Source organism: Chlamydotis macqueenii, chromosome 5 (assembly GCF_036417535.1).
Source record: "Chlamydotis macqueenii isolate bChlMac1 chromosome 5, bChlMac1.mat, whole genome shotgun sequence".
NCBI classification, from domain to species: domain Eukaryota; kingdom Metazoa; phylum Chordata; class Aves; order Otidiformes; family Otididae; genus Chlamydotis; species Chlamydotis macqueenii.
This window is the reverse complement of record NC_141560.1, coordinates 40,483,422-40,496,609: the sequence shown is the minus strand read 5'-3', so window position 1 is coordinate 40,496,609 and position 13,188 is coordinate 40,483,422. Positions and strand designations below refer to the sequence as shown.

At 40.6% G+C, this 13,188-nt stretch overlaps 1 protein-coding gene across 2 annotated transcripts in view; it reads left to right on the top strand.

The window, feature by feature from the left end:
- MIDEAS (mitotic deacetylase associated SANT domain protein) overlaps nt 1–13,188 on the top strand; it is a 55,941-nt gene that overhangs the window by 35,522 nt on the left and 7,231 nt on the right. For both annotated transcript variants that reach the window (XM_086748743.1, XM_086748744.1), the window contains exons 4-13: nt 965–1,285; nt 2,251–2,596; nt 3,038–3,104; nt 6,929–7,071; nt 7,943–8,046; nt 9,442–9,517; nt 10,700–10,788; nt 11,916–12,065; nt 12,271–12,441; nt 12,846–13,045. In XM_086748743.1, the coding sequence (XP_086604869.1) occupies nt 965–1,285; nt 2,251–2,596; nt 3,038–3,104; nt 6,929–7,071; nt 7,943–8,046; nt 9,442–9,517; nt 10,700–10,788; nt 11,916–12,065; nt 12,271–12,441; nt 12,846–13,045 (1,667 nt within the window). The remainder of the gene's footprint in view (nt 1–964; nt 1,286–2,250; nt 2,597–3,037; nt 3,105–6,928; nt 7,072–7,942; nt 8,047–9,441; nt 9,518–10,699; nt 10,789–11,915; nt 12,066–12,270; nt 12,442–12,845; nt 13,046–13,188) is intronic.

Below are 13,188 nucleotides of genomic sequence, written 5' to 3'. Positions count from 1 at the left end.
ATACCTACTCCTATCCAAAGGCTTTCCAAACAGAGCTCTAAGTTAGAGAGACATTTGAAACACCAGAAGGACCATCTTCTACAGCTTCTATATTGCAGTTCATCAGAGTTCAAGAAGGCCTTTTACATTCCTGAAGACAGGTGTTTTTGAAAGTTGTACTTTAACATCTGGCTTCTTACTGAGCTGGCAACTGCTGTTAAATTGAGGATGGAATGAACCTGTGGGTAGTAATTTGAAGGCCTGGGTATCACTTATCTTAATTTGGTGTTACAGTATCCATGTGTTTATTCCATTCTTATTTCCTTGGAGCTCAATTTTCTAGGGTTTCTGTCAGTAAAAGAAAGCAGAGACATGGACGCTGTAATACTAATGCAAAAAGTGCCAGCTTGCACTTATGCTTTGTGGAGTCTGCTGAGCAAAAGTCCTTCAAGCTCAAGCCTGGGTAGACAACAAACCTCAAAGGCTCCAGTTATAATAAGGAAAGTTGCTTCTGTCATGTAAATCAGAAAAAATGCAGCAAAAAGCTAGCTCTGGTTTTTTATATGAGAGATTTAATTAAAATTACCATGGTTCAGTATTTCCTGGAGCAGAAGTCCAATATTTGAAATTAATAACGTGCAGCTTTATGATCATTACTAAAATTGAAGAACCTTTGTTGGAAGTTATATGGCAGGGCACAAATAAATCTGGAAAATAAAGATGTCACATCATAGGTAGTGAAATGATACTTAAGGATTATGTATATAAATATTCTAGCAGTTGACACTTTGGGCAATCCTCAAGTAATTTAAGAAATTTTGGTAACACTTTTGTGAAATATTCTTTTTTGTTTAGTAACGCTTTTCCAAATCCATTTCAGCTTGCAAATTGCATTGAGAAACTTGATACACACTGAAAGCGAGATATCATCTGATTTATTATGTAAGTACTACAGAACTTTTAAGGCATCTGTTTTTCTTATCAGGAACTGGATACTTCAGAGGAGAAGAAGAGTGTGCTGGTAGCAGCTCCAGGACCTACAGTTGCAAAAAGTGTTGTGGAATTCGCCGGTTCTCCATCAACTCCGAAAAGACCCCGAGAGGATAACAGCCTTGTGCCTCTTATCATTCCTGTGTCTGTGCCAGTGAGAAAAATTGACTTGCAGAGCCTTGGAAAGGAAAAATCTGAGGATGGAAAGCTCCAGAGAGGGCAAACAAATGATCGAGCTCCTTGTGAACGCAAGCCTTCTGTGATAGTCACTCGGAGGCGATCTAATCGTAATACTAACATGGAAACCTCAAATCAGGTATGGATAGACTAAGAAACCAAACATGAGGCAAATCTGTCAGATAAAACTACATAGATTTTATACATAAGCTTTTCAGTTAAAGTACTTTGATCTTGGAATGGATGTAGTCTGGGGACTGTGGATTCTTTTCATCATAATGTTGCCATATATTTGGGCATCACTGGCATTTCATGACCTACAGCTAATGCTAGTACAGCTGAGCGATGCCTCGCTACTAAACAGCGAAGAAAGCCAGATGGTCAATAACACTGGAATAAGTAGTCTGTCTGACTAAAGAGTGCTTTGTCCATACATACATAAATAATATAAATTGCGAGTAGTGCATATACCTCTGTCTATGAATAAAATCCAAAGTGAAGATTTATTTTCATGGAATTGAAATCTCTTGCTGATGTTCTGAAGGTCAGTACTTGAGGGTTCCCCTTCAGTGTGGTGCTGTTGAGTGGGGTTTTAGTTTTGGGTTTTTTGTCTCTTCTATTCATAAGTACAGTAGAATGTTCAGATACCAGAGAAATGGCAGGCATCTAGGGAAGTTTCTCTGCATTTAAATGCTTGACTATCCAAGACAATATTATTATATTGTCTTCTGTTCTTTTATTGCTATTTGGTGTCATTCTGTATCTGTAGCAGAGTTCTGATGTACTTTTATGTCCTCTTTTAAAGCTACCATGATCTTTCCAACCAAAGGTTGGACCAGACATATGTGTAGTTCTTGTAAAACTGTAAATTCATAAGCACTCAGAGCTAGTGTTGCTACCTAATAGTTCCTGTATCCATTCCATTCCCCATCTTCTTCCTTCCTCTTTCCCTTTAAGATTATTCCCTCTCCTCTTGCTAAGACACCCTCCAACTGCCGTATCCAGATTTTGACCTGCTGTGAAAGAATATTGTCATCTCGCTTCAGTTTTTCAAATGACCTGAGGTTTTACAATGACATGAAGTATGTAATTTTTTTCCAATAGCACGAAGATGCTGTTCCAAAGGATGAAGCAGAAGGCTTTGCCCGGAAACCAAAGCAGCGGCCAAGACCTGAGCCACTCTTCATACCACCAAAAGCTGGCACCTTTATTGCACCGCCTGTTTATTCTAACATTACTCCGTATCAGAGCCACTTACGGTCACCTGTCCGTCTGGCAGATCATCCTTCTGATAGGAACTTTGAGCTACCTCCTTACACTCCTCCGCCAATTCTTAGTCCCGTGAGAGAAGGATCTGGGCTATATTTTAATGCTATCCTTTCTTCGAGTGGTCATTCGGTTCCACCTCCAATGACTCCTAAAAGTGGTCACAGAACTCTGCTTAGATCAAGTAAGTTCCACTTTATCCTTCCTCTCTTTGCTAATTTATGATTAGGAACTGTGGAGTAATAGGAGGAAGATCATGACTTTAGGAGGTGTGGTTATGTGGAACTAGGACTTCTTAGTGATAGTCTGGGGAGCTAGGATGGAAGAAATGCAATGTTGCTTCCATCTGGGCCTGCATGTTAAGATGCATCCACAAGTAATCTACAACACCCCCTACTGACGTTCTGAGGAATGGAAAAGTCAGTTCCTCCTCCATAATAGATCTGTCATTATCTTGAACTGAGGGGACAGACAGTAAATAGTTATTACTAAGATGTAGATCGTGGCTGGAAGGCAAGTTCTTGGCCATCTTAAACTCCTTTAGCATATGGGTACTGGTTTTGAGAGATGGATAGTCTCAAATGTGAAGATGAGCTGTCTCAGCAGTTCTTTCTTTTCCTTGCAGATAGTTCAGAAGTTACCCCTCCTGTTCTCACGGTAGTGGGGGAAGCCACCCCAGTCAGCATTGAACCGTAAGTACCCAGTAGCTTCTTAGCCTGGTAGTAAATGTGCTGGTTTTCTTCCTCCTAAACCTTCAGGCAGCTCCCTGTGCATTTGATGTATCTCTTAGAAACATTACAACTATTCCTGTTAGTGGCTCAAAATATAAATTTTCTTTATTAAAAATTCCTCCATATGATAAATGATGTTTGTTTGGGCAAATGCATCTTGTAATTCCAGTGATGTTAATTCCTTTCTGTAACTGTTCATCTGTCTCTGGGCTGAAATACCATTGATTAGCTAAAGGTGAATCTGTCCTGTTTTGTTGTATCCTGTTTTGGAGTGGGGAAATAATACTCCTGTAGAGGAAGGCCAAAATGTAGCATGGAAAAATGTAGTTAGCTCTCACACAGACTGGTCAGATTGCAGGTTATCCATGCAATGTGTATTAGCTGCAGTGCAACTGTGAAAGATCCCTTTGCTCCCTCCTGGGCTAAGTGCAGTCTGAAAGCACTGCAGCCAGTTGCATATAGTGTGTGTGGCCTGAGCTAATAAGCCTCGTTAGTCTTTTTAGCTGGCTGTGTGCTGGGGAAGCTCAGGTGTATGTGGACCCAGCAGCACTAGGAAACACAATTAGGAGATACTGAAGCTGGAATTAGGAGCTTAGGCTTGGTGGCAGTCCTGTTAAGCCTGAGCAGAACAGCTAAAAAAGCAGAGTAGGGAATGTCTCTCACAGCCCTTGCAAACATCCGGAAGTGTTATCAGCTCGAGTTCAGTGCTGTAGAACTACAGCAAGGTAGTTCCAATTCATTATTATATCTATGTTAATGAACTCTTGCAAAATCTAAACATAGAGATGCATGGCATGGAAACACCCATGTGGCATTAAAAACACCCACGTGGCTCTGCACTGCTTACTCTGTGCAGTCAGGAATCTCTGCTCTAACTCTGCAGCATATCCTGTAACATTTGATATTTAACTCCACCAGTTCCCAGATAAATACTGGGCTTCTTGTTCTTCCAAAATGGCTTATATTTTAAAAATTAACTGGAGCATTTGCTGTCAGTTTATTTTTTTCCTCTTCCTTTTTCCATTCTGCCTTCCTGTTGGAAGCTGAATTTTCTGTACTTCTGGCAGCAGGCTGTCCTGAGCAATTGTGGATGAACCCAGGTTATTCTTGTCACCTTTGTAAATCCCTACAAGATGAGCCCATTTGTGGAAATAAGCATACTTAGTATTTTTAAAATCCGTTTTGAAAATGACTTAATCTTTTTAGTATTTGTTTGCACAGCAATCCAGGGGAACCTCTTCTTGAATAGATATTTTTTCTCACCAGGTCTTTATCTTTGACCTTTCCATCATGCAATTGTCTTTGGCTGTTATGTCTGTTGGTTTAAATTGCTGAAGTTAATGACATAAAATTAGCTGCAATTTTAGTTCTGTGTGAAAATTTTCAAATTTGTTGCTGGGAATTTCAAACCATAGTAAATTAATAATGCAAGTTCATTTCCTATTGCCAAAAGGAAGTTATGTGCAAAAAGTTGTCTTGCTATCATTGTAAGTCTTACTGAACAGATGCTTACACAGGTAGCTAGGTTTCACTTTTAACCGAGATAAATTAACAAACTAGTGTCATTCTGTGTTGTCAAAGTAGTCAATGTGCTGCTCTGAAACTATTTTGTGCAGCACTGTTGCGGTCATGTAGACATATCGTCTATAAAGAAAGTATGGCAGAAAGCACCTTTTTTTAAGGAAAAAATGTTTAATTTGATTGTAGTCTTGACTCTGTCAGAAGTTGTTTATAACTTGTAATTACCTAGTATTTTGTTCTTAATTGCTAGTGCTTTGCCAGACCTTCTGCTAATGCTTCTCAAAAGGTCATTTCATTGCAGAGACTTGGATTAGGAAATGTGATAATGATGCTTAATTTGTGAAGTAGTATAGTAGGCAGCTGGTATCACAGATCTTTGTGTCCTACTGGTTTTGCAGTTTAGTTGCTTCAAAGTATTATAGTTACCCCTCAGCTGGCCAGCGTCAAGTGCATCAGCTGTGAATTGCCTTCCCAATTCACTGCCTCAATTCTAGATGTTACTGCACTCAGCTGTACACTGGGGCGTCCTGGGAGCACTGTCGGTGCTTATAGGCAAGAGCTTTTGCTGGACTGAAGTCTAGTCTTCATCAGTAAAGGAATCATGGAATAACGTAGCTTGAATGGACCTCTGGAGGTCATCTGATCCCAGCCTCTGCTCAGAGCAGGCCAAATTAGATGAAGTTGCTCAGATCAACTTTTGCAATGGAAATGTGGTTTTATTTAGACATTACAGGTACAAGGTCTAATTCTTAGGCTTTTCTAGCCTAGGGATGCCATATTCTAAGCTTACTTTCAAGATAAGAAGTAACTTCTGATAGCCCTTCAAGCCCACATTCTTTCCCTCAGGCTTTTCAATTTCCTCTCTCCCTCTCATAGGTGAGGCCAGAGGAGTCTCTGTCTTGGTACATAAAATCTCCCACATTTCCCAATGCAGTAACAGCCTCTTTATCTGTTGCCAATTGACAGCAAAGTGTCAGTTTCCATCAGTCATCCCTCTGGATTTGTTTTATGTATTTTATTATCCCTGTATTTTATTATTATTATCATCTTCCTTTGCTATCCTAGTAAACTGTCTTTATCTCAAGCCATGAATTTTCTTTTTTTCCCTATTCTCTCCCCTATCCCACTGGGGATGGGGATGGTGGGTGAGCAGCTACATGGTACTTGATTGCTGACTGGGGTTAAACGATGACATCTTGGTTTTCTGATATCTTGGTTTTCCATTCTTGCTAGCTTATTTTGGACATTTCTTTTGCTCTCTCTTCTGGACCTCTGAATTGCATACATAGTTGCTATATTACTCATAAAGTTGTCCTTGGACTTAGCCACCATATTTTACACTGAGTTTGTGTAGCTGCTACTGCCTCTCAGCGTATTTTGCCATTGAGTAAGAGATGTAAAGCAACGAGAAAGGACATCTGTGCTCTCACTGCTTGCTGTGCTATGGGTGTAGACCTCCAGGTCTCCGTGTCTAATAGAGCAGTCTTTCAGTGGTGCTTCTTACTTATCTGCATGCACAAAATCCTGTTTGCTAGTACAGAGTAGAATCTCTGTGGATGGTCACTTGCCTTAAAGCAAGTTTAGTGCTCTGTGGATTGCATGTTGTAAAAAAATCTGTCCACTAATTCAGAATCTAAAAGTATGGGATTGTTACTAAAAGAATGGAATTTGGTTTTGATACAGAATGAGCAATACGGCTTTCATTATTTTATATTTTTGGTTTTGGTTGTTAGAAATAGTTTCTAGAAGATACTAGCTTGTGTCAAGATCACAAAGGACCAAACTATGAAACTGATCCTGCTTTGAATGGAGGGCAGGACCAGATAGGTTGAAAAGGACTTCTGGAGACTAAATGATGCTATGATTCTGTAGTTACGGCTGGCAAAACGTTAATACTAAAAAAGGCTCACCTATTGTATGCATGAGGAGCAAGCTTGCCACAAGAGAAGTCCATGTGACAGCCTCTTTAAAAGTTATAATCGTTGAAAGCTAATAACTGTTCTTTGAGCAGTTACTAGGAGATCCTAATTTAAATACAATTCCAACCATTGTTGATAAGACAGTGGAGACTGGTAATTGACATAAAACCTCTCACCTTTTGAGTCATACTTATTAGTCTAGCATGCAACACCTGAAAGCTGTTCATGTTATATGCAAGAGCCGGCTGCATTTCACTTTCTTCGTAATTAGTGCTTCTAGCAGAGATGAAGACTTTCTGGATATTGTAAAGGGGGTCTGACCATTACTTGTTACTTTTTCCACAGGCGAATAAACGTGGGAACTCGCTTTCAAGCAGAAATCCCATCACTCCAGGACAGATCTCTGGCAGCAGTTGATGAACATAAAGCAGAACTGGTGTGGCAGCCATGGGGCGACCTGGAAACCAGCAAATCCACCCAAGAGAATGGTAAGAATGTGGAAGACTGGTAAATGGGACACAGTTGTAGTAGAGGTAACCACATATATGGCTCTAGGCATAATTAAAAATCTCTCAGAGCTGACAGTCAAGTGACGTGTTTGAGTGGCCTGTAAAACAGTCTTAGGAGCAAAACTTGGTAAACAAGCTGTGTGTGGCAGGGAGGCGGTTGGTAGGACTGTTTTGGTTTTTTTTTTAAATTGAAATAAAATGGGACCATTTGTTATTGGTCACACAAAGAGCAGCCTTTTGCTTGGTGAAGCTTCCTTCTCTTCATTAACATTTGAGCGCCACGTACACTCAACTTATGTATTTCATGGGATGTTCTAGACCCAATACTATTTTAGAGAAATTAAGTTGTAGACAGAAGTCAAGATGAGGAAGCAGGAGTTGTGGTGCTAGTAGCAGACTTGGGGAGCTGTCTGCTGTTGCTGTACATGGGCTGTGGGATGTATAAATCCTGAAGGGAAGAGGAAGTGGGCAGGCTTGGAAGAAATCTTTCTGATGAAAGAGTGAAAAGGATATTGTGAAATGGAAATTTGCAATGTAATAAAGGGGGAATTTGGGAGATCTCTGAGGTGAAGTGCAATGGGAAGGCTTTATATGAGGGAGAAGAGAAGATTTGCAAGACATTGTGTGAATAGTCCTGCATACAGAGTAATGTTGTGTGACCTTGCAGTCTAATGAGTGCTTGTGTCCAAATTTGACAGATAAATTTGCAAGGACTTTCAAGTTCTCTGAGAGCTTTACTTTCTGTTATGTCTAGCTCTGCTTCAAAAGAGCTAATTAATGACGTGAATCCTGTAGGAAACTCCATTTTAATCTTCTTATCTGAATTTGTTTGATACCTCTGTGGAAATAGTGGAAAACCTGCTAGCTGCTGCCTGTTCAAGCATTTTTCCTGGGGGTGGAACCAACCAGGAGCTGGCGCTGCATTTCTTACATGAAGCAAAGGGAAGCATTATGGTGAGTCGCAGCTTTTCACCTCAATGTTGTCTAAGATGTTAACGAAGGCCAGGTAACCTATCACTTAATGAGAGGAGAGCCTTGCAAACTCCTGCCTGTGCATCTGGCTCTCACTGTTTAGTGTCCCTTGGAGATGTTGCTGTCCCTAAAGTGGGTTCTGCATGATGTACAGTGCCATGTTCGCTTACTATTTTGCCTATTTCCAACTTCAACATGTTTGGCTTTTTAACGAACAGACCGACAGTCTATCAGGGCAAGTGAGCTGAGACTGCTAAACGAATCTTAAATATTGTCTTCCTGGGAAGATGACCGTGTTGGAAGGAAAAATAAGAGGCTGGGGCTGAAGCAGAAACTTTTAAAAGTGTGGTGTCTTGCTCCTCTCTGTTTTGGAAAATCTATTTAACTTCTCTGTGCATACCTATCAAGCAGCTGTGCTGCTAGTTTTGTTCCGGTATTGTAAGACATGATACACTTTCATAAATGCCCTTTGACGCCCCTGAGAGGTAATATCAAAGAGCATAGCATAGCATATGGGACAGGGTCATCATCCTTTTCTACTTCTATGATTAGTTTAACCTGGCATAAATCCCACACTTCTGCCAGGTTGATTGTTTCTTGTCCCTTGTAGTGCGCCAGCACTGATGTTTGTGAGACTCTGTATTGACCTGCACTGGAAAAGAGAACAAATAAAAAGTAATCTTTTTTTGGTGTGTATGCTAGGTTTCTGCTAGGTAAGTTCCCAGAACTAGCCCACCATTTTGAATGCTGTTGCTGGTGTTAGAGAGGAGCAGGGGCTGCCCCTGGCAGCAGGAACTCGTGGTTATTAAGGTGGTTACAACTGCTTGTGGACCCATGACTGCATTCTCTCCTTCCTGCTAGCTTTGAAAGCACTTGCAGTTTATATGCAAAGTAAAAAGCAGCTTGAGAGGGGTTGGTTTTCTGGGTGGAATCTTTCAGTCACATGACTGCTCTCTTTTATTTTGAAATATTGCTTAAAGTGAGATAAGATCACAATGACTTGGATGTTTAAGACACACCATTTAGGGCAGGGTTTTTGGGTATGAGTATGTAACTTGGGCCTTCAGTAAATTAGAGGAAACTGCTGCATGCTCTCTATCTATGGAATTAACTCTTTCCCAATATGTGGCGGTTGTGTTGCAAAGACATGAAGAGAGAGAGCTGAGAGCTTGCCAGTCGCCAGTGGTACCCAGGACTCAGTGGACAGTCAAAAAACGTGACTTTAAAGTTGTGAGTCACATTCTCTGACCCAAATGTTACAGTATGCTATGGTTCTTTTCAGTTAGCTTGCTAGAAAGGAGAGGATTAACAATTGCCTGATCTTTGTTTCAAATACCCCAAACATTAAAATGATTATTTTATTTGTATTTATCATAGGGAGCTTTGACTACACTGCTGTTGAAGACGCCAGTACGATTGCCTCCCCACCCTCTGGCAGATTATCACTACACAGGTTTGCTAACCAGAATAACTCTGTGCTGCCTGTCTATCTTAAAGGAATTCTTCTGTCCTTTTCTGCTCTTTTGGGGAAATCTGTAACATTACAGTAAGATTAAAAGACCACTCCTCTCTGGTGAATCAGATGGTGGCTTACCAGGAATTTTGCTGTACAAATTTTTATACTTATAATGTAAGAAACACCGCATCTCTCAGGACACGTGCATGTGTGTATTTGCATACGTGTGTGCTCTGGTTTCCTTCATAGGGAAAAGGGAATGTGATTACATTAAGCCACAGAGAGCACAGAAAGATAGCTAGTAGGTAAAAGAAAGGCTGTGGTAACCTCAGAACCACAGCCTCTCTGGCATGAGTTTCCAGGGTGGAGTTAAGAGGGAGTTTTATGGGAAGAGTTTTCAAGGTTGCTGAAGAAAACTCAGACAGCTCTTGATGCCTGTCAGTATTTCTGCAAAATTTAAATTCTGTAAACTGCCTTTGTAGTCCTGTACCTAATTAAAAAATAGTCAGTTGTATGACATCAAGTTCAGTGAGGCAGGGTGACCCTGGCCACCTGAAAGACATGACGTAAGGTGGTAGAGACACATCTAATAGTTGGCACCACAAAGTATAGAAATTACATTTCTTCATTATCATGCACTCTTACTGTAATGGCTGGGAAATATTACTTGGGGCATATCTGTAAGGTGGGAGGAGATTCCAGAACGTGTTTATTATTAGAGGCAAGAGTGCTAGGATGGTAGGAATATTTGAGATGTAATGAATCTTCAACTACAGTGGATTGCTGCTGAACGAGAAGAAACGATTCTCCTGCCCCACCATTTCCCTTGAGTAAAATCTAATGACTGAGCCTCCACAAAGTGTGTCTGTTCACCTTGCTGTGTTGTTAGAAAACATCTTAGTTCTTCTAATTGACTAGTTTTGCAAGCTGAAGTGAGTTAACCTGTGGTGATGAGTACTAGATCTAACACAAAGGAAATGATGTGCAGAGGGCTGAAGTGGAGCAGCAGGGGAAGAGTAACAGCAGTCTGTAGTTATGCTGGATCAGGTGTGATGTGATACTGCACCCTTGCATGTGTGTCTTATTTAAAGTGAAAATGAAGAAGTAGTATGTAGAATTGTAAACATTTGATACTGCAGAGGCTTTGGTTACACCTTTTTTTTTTTTTTTCCCTGACAGGATCAGACAAGTGGAAAGTTGCTGAAAAAAAACTTTTCAACAAAGGCATTGCAATCTACAAGAAAGACTTTTTCTTGGTCCAAAAGCTTGTAAGTTACTTTTTTTTTTTTTTTAAATGACAGCAATGACAGTCTTACACATTTGTTGAGCATTTAATACAGGGAGTTCAGTCATGTTTTTTTCTGAAACCTCAGTATTAAGCATTAAGTCCTGAACCGAGAAGATTTCAGAGAAATGTTATCATCCAGAGCAGCATGACATATTTACTAGATAGCTAGAACAATAGTGTTTCTTTTGGTGTTGTTGTTTACTTAACCCTTGCACTTACTGCATTACTTTCATGAGTCCACACTGCAGATATCACTTCTACAGGGCATATTTATGGAGTGCTGGTAATGTTCCAGTACAGCTTAAATGGCTTGCTCATAAAACTGAATAGAAACACATACTTGCTACTGGTGAAAGGGACCAAAGAAGGATATGTGGATGATGCATCCTTTAGGATCTTCCTTTTCAGTAATCCGTGACAAGGATAGTAAAAATGATCATTCCCATCTATTTTTATGAGCTATGACACTTCAGTGGGGGGGAATCACTGAAGGAGAGTGCAAAACCAGGAACTGCATGCATATTTCCTGAATAAATTCCCAAAAGTCGTTTAAGTTGCAAAAGCCTAGAAGCTAATAATTTATTCCAAAATTTCCAGAAAAATCACTGATAGAGAATATGTAGATGGTCACAGGTCTGTACTGATTATTTTCTACCACCATATGTGTATGAAATGCATGTGGCCAAAATGGGAAAGGGCTGCAAACCTTCTTTTCCATTTTTGGATCGGTATTCTGGTCTGGTGCTGCTGGAAGATAAAGCTAGCCCATAAAACTGAAAGGCTGCTCTCAAGCCTGGCAGCTCAGTTGGAATGTTTTGGAGGCTGAGGTGCATTAAGCTTACAAAGTGACAGATTCTGTCACCTTTACATTGACCAGCTTTTCTCTGGAAAGTTGGTCCTGCAGTTCTCAGTGAATAACAGTGGCAATAGGGAATGGGCTGTGGGACGGGTGAATATGAGACAGGAAAGAAGGCTTTAACAGCAGTTGTGATGGAATGGATACTATTGGGGAAAGAAAAATACAAAATGTATTTATTGCACCTTTATTAATTATAAGCTTCTTAAAATCATATAATCCATTGGACTTCTATGTTTTTTAAACACCAGATAAAAACCAAAACAGTGGCTCAATGTGTGGAATTCTACTACACATACAAGAAACAGGTGAAAATTGGTCGCAATGGGACCTTAATCTTTGGGGACATTGATGCTGCTAATGAGAAGTCTATGAAAGATGAAGCTGAAGTTGACATCAAGGTAACTTCCTAAACTTCTCTCACCTCTTTTAGGTTGTGATGTAAAGTCTGATTTTTGTCTGCTGTCTCATTTGCTGGTAAAATCAAAAGTAGAAACAATCTGGCCAGTGTGGAGGAGTCTAGACTCACAAACTTGTGTCCTATGTCACATAATTACATTTACTTACAGGCACCAAAATTAACAGTTCCTTTGTCTTCTGGTGAAGAGTTCCCATAGGTTTGCACGTGTTCTTCCTCCCAGAAGGGACTTTTACAGTGAAGAACATATGGAGGAGGAGGAAGAGGAGGAAGAGGAGGAGGCAGAAGAAGGGCTGGATAACAGAAAGAGCGGCACCGTTCCTCTCAAAGATGAACAGACACTACAGGATGGTGTAATAGTAAGTGCTGCATTGTGCATATTGTGTTTTCTATGCCACCTTCGCTCTGCAACTAATTCAGAAAATACCAGGTGGACAGTTCCAAATGTAAAAAGATTCCACCACTGACTTCTCCCAGAGCAAGGGACTGGGGTGAGGTAGCTTAGAGTATTAATAGCACCCAGACTGTGTGCTGTAGTGGGAGAACTGGGATGAGAAAGGGGAAAAAACCCCCGTATAAGTCATTGCGGTTGGTGCACACATAGGACCATGATGAGAAATGTCCTGAAAATACCCTAAAGACTTTCTCATTAAATAAAACCTTGATCTGGAATAAATGAAGCACAGGATCTCTCAGCCATTGTTTTCCTTCTGATGGTGGGTTTAAGTTCCAGTTTACCTTAACTGTTCCCCTCTCTCCAAAGGCCAGTGATACCAATATGAGGAGTCAAGACGCAACTGCCACAGGCAGAATTGGAAGGAAGCCAAGGGAGACAACAGTGAAGCCTCGAAAGCCTATTACTACTCCAGTGCAGAGGAGGAGGAGGAAACAGAAGATAAAACTAGATGCTACCAGTAAAACTCAGAACACAGAAAACACATTTCCATGTAAAAAATGTGGCAGGTAAGAGCAACTGTGGTTCCAGCAATAGTCACAGAACTGTGGCAGGGCAACTATTGTGGAAGCTTGTTCTCGGATGATCTTTCCTTCTGTCTGTTTAGGTCAGAGACCCTGGCAGTAATTTTAGTGACTTATTACCCCCCTAG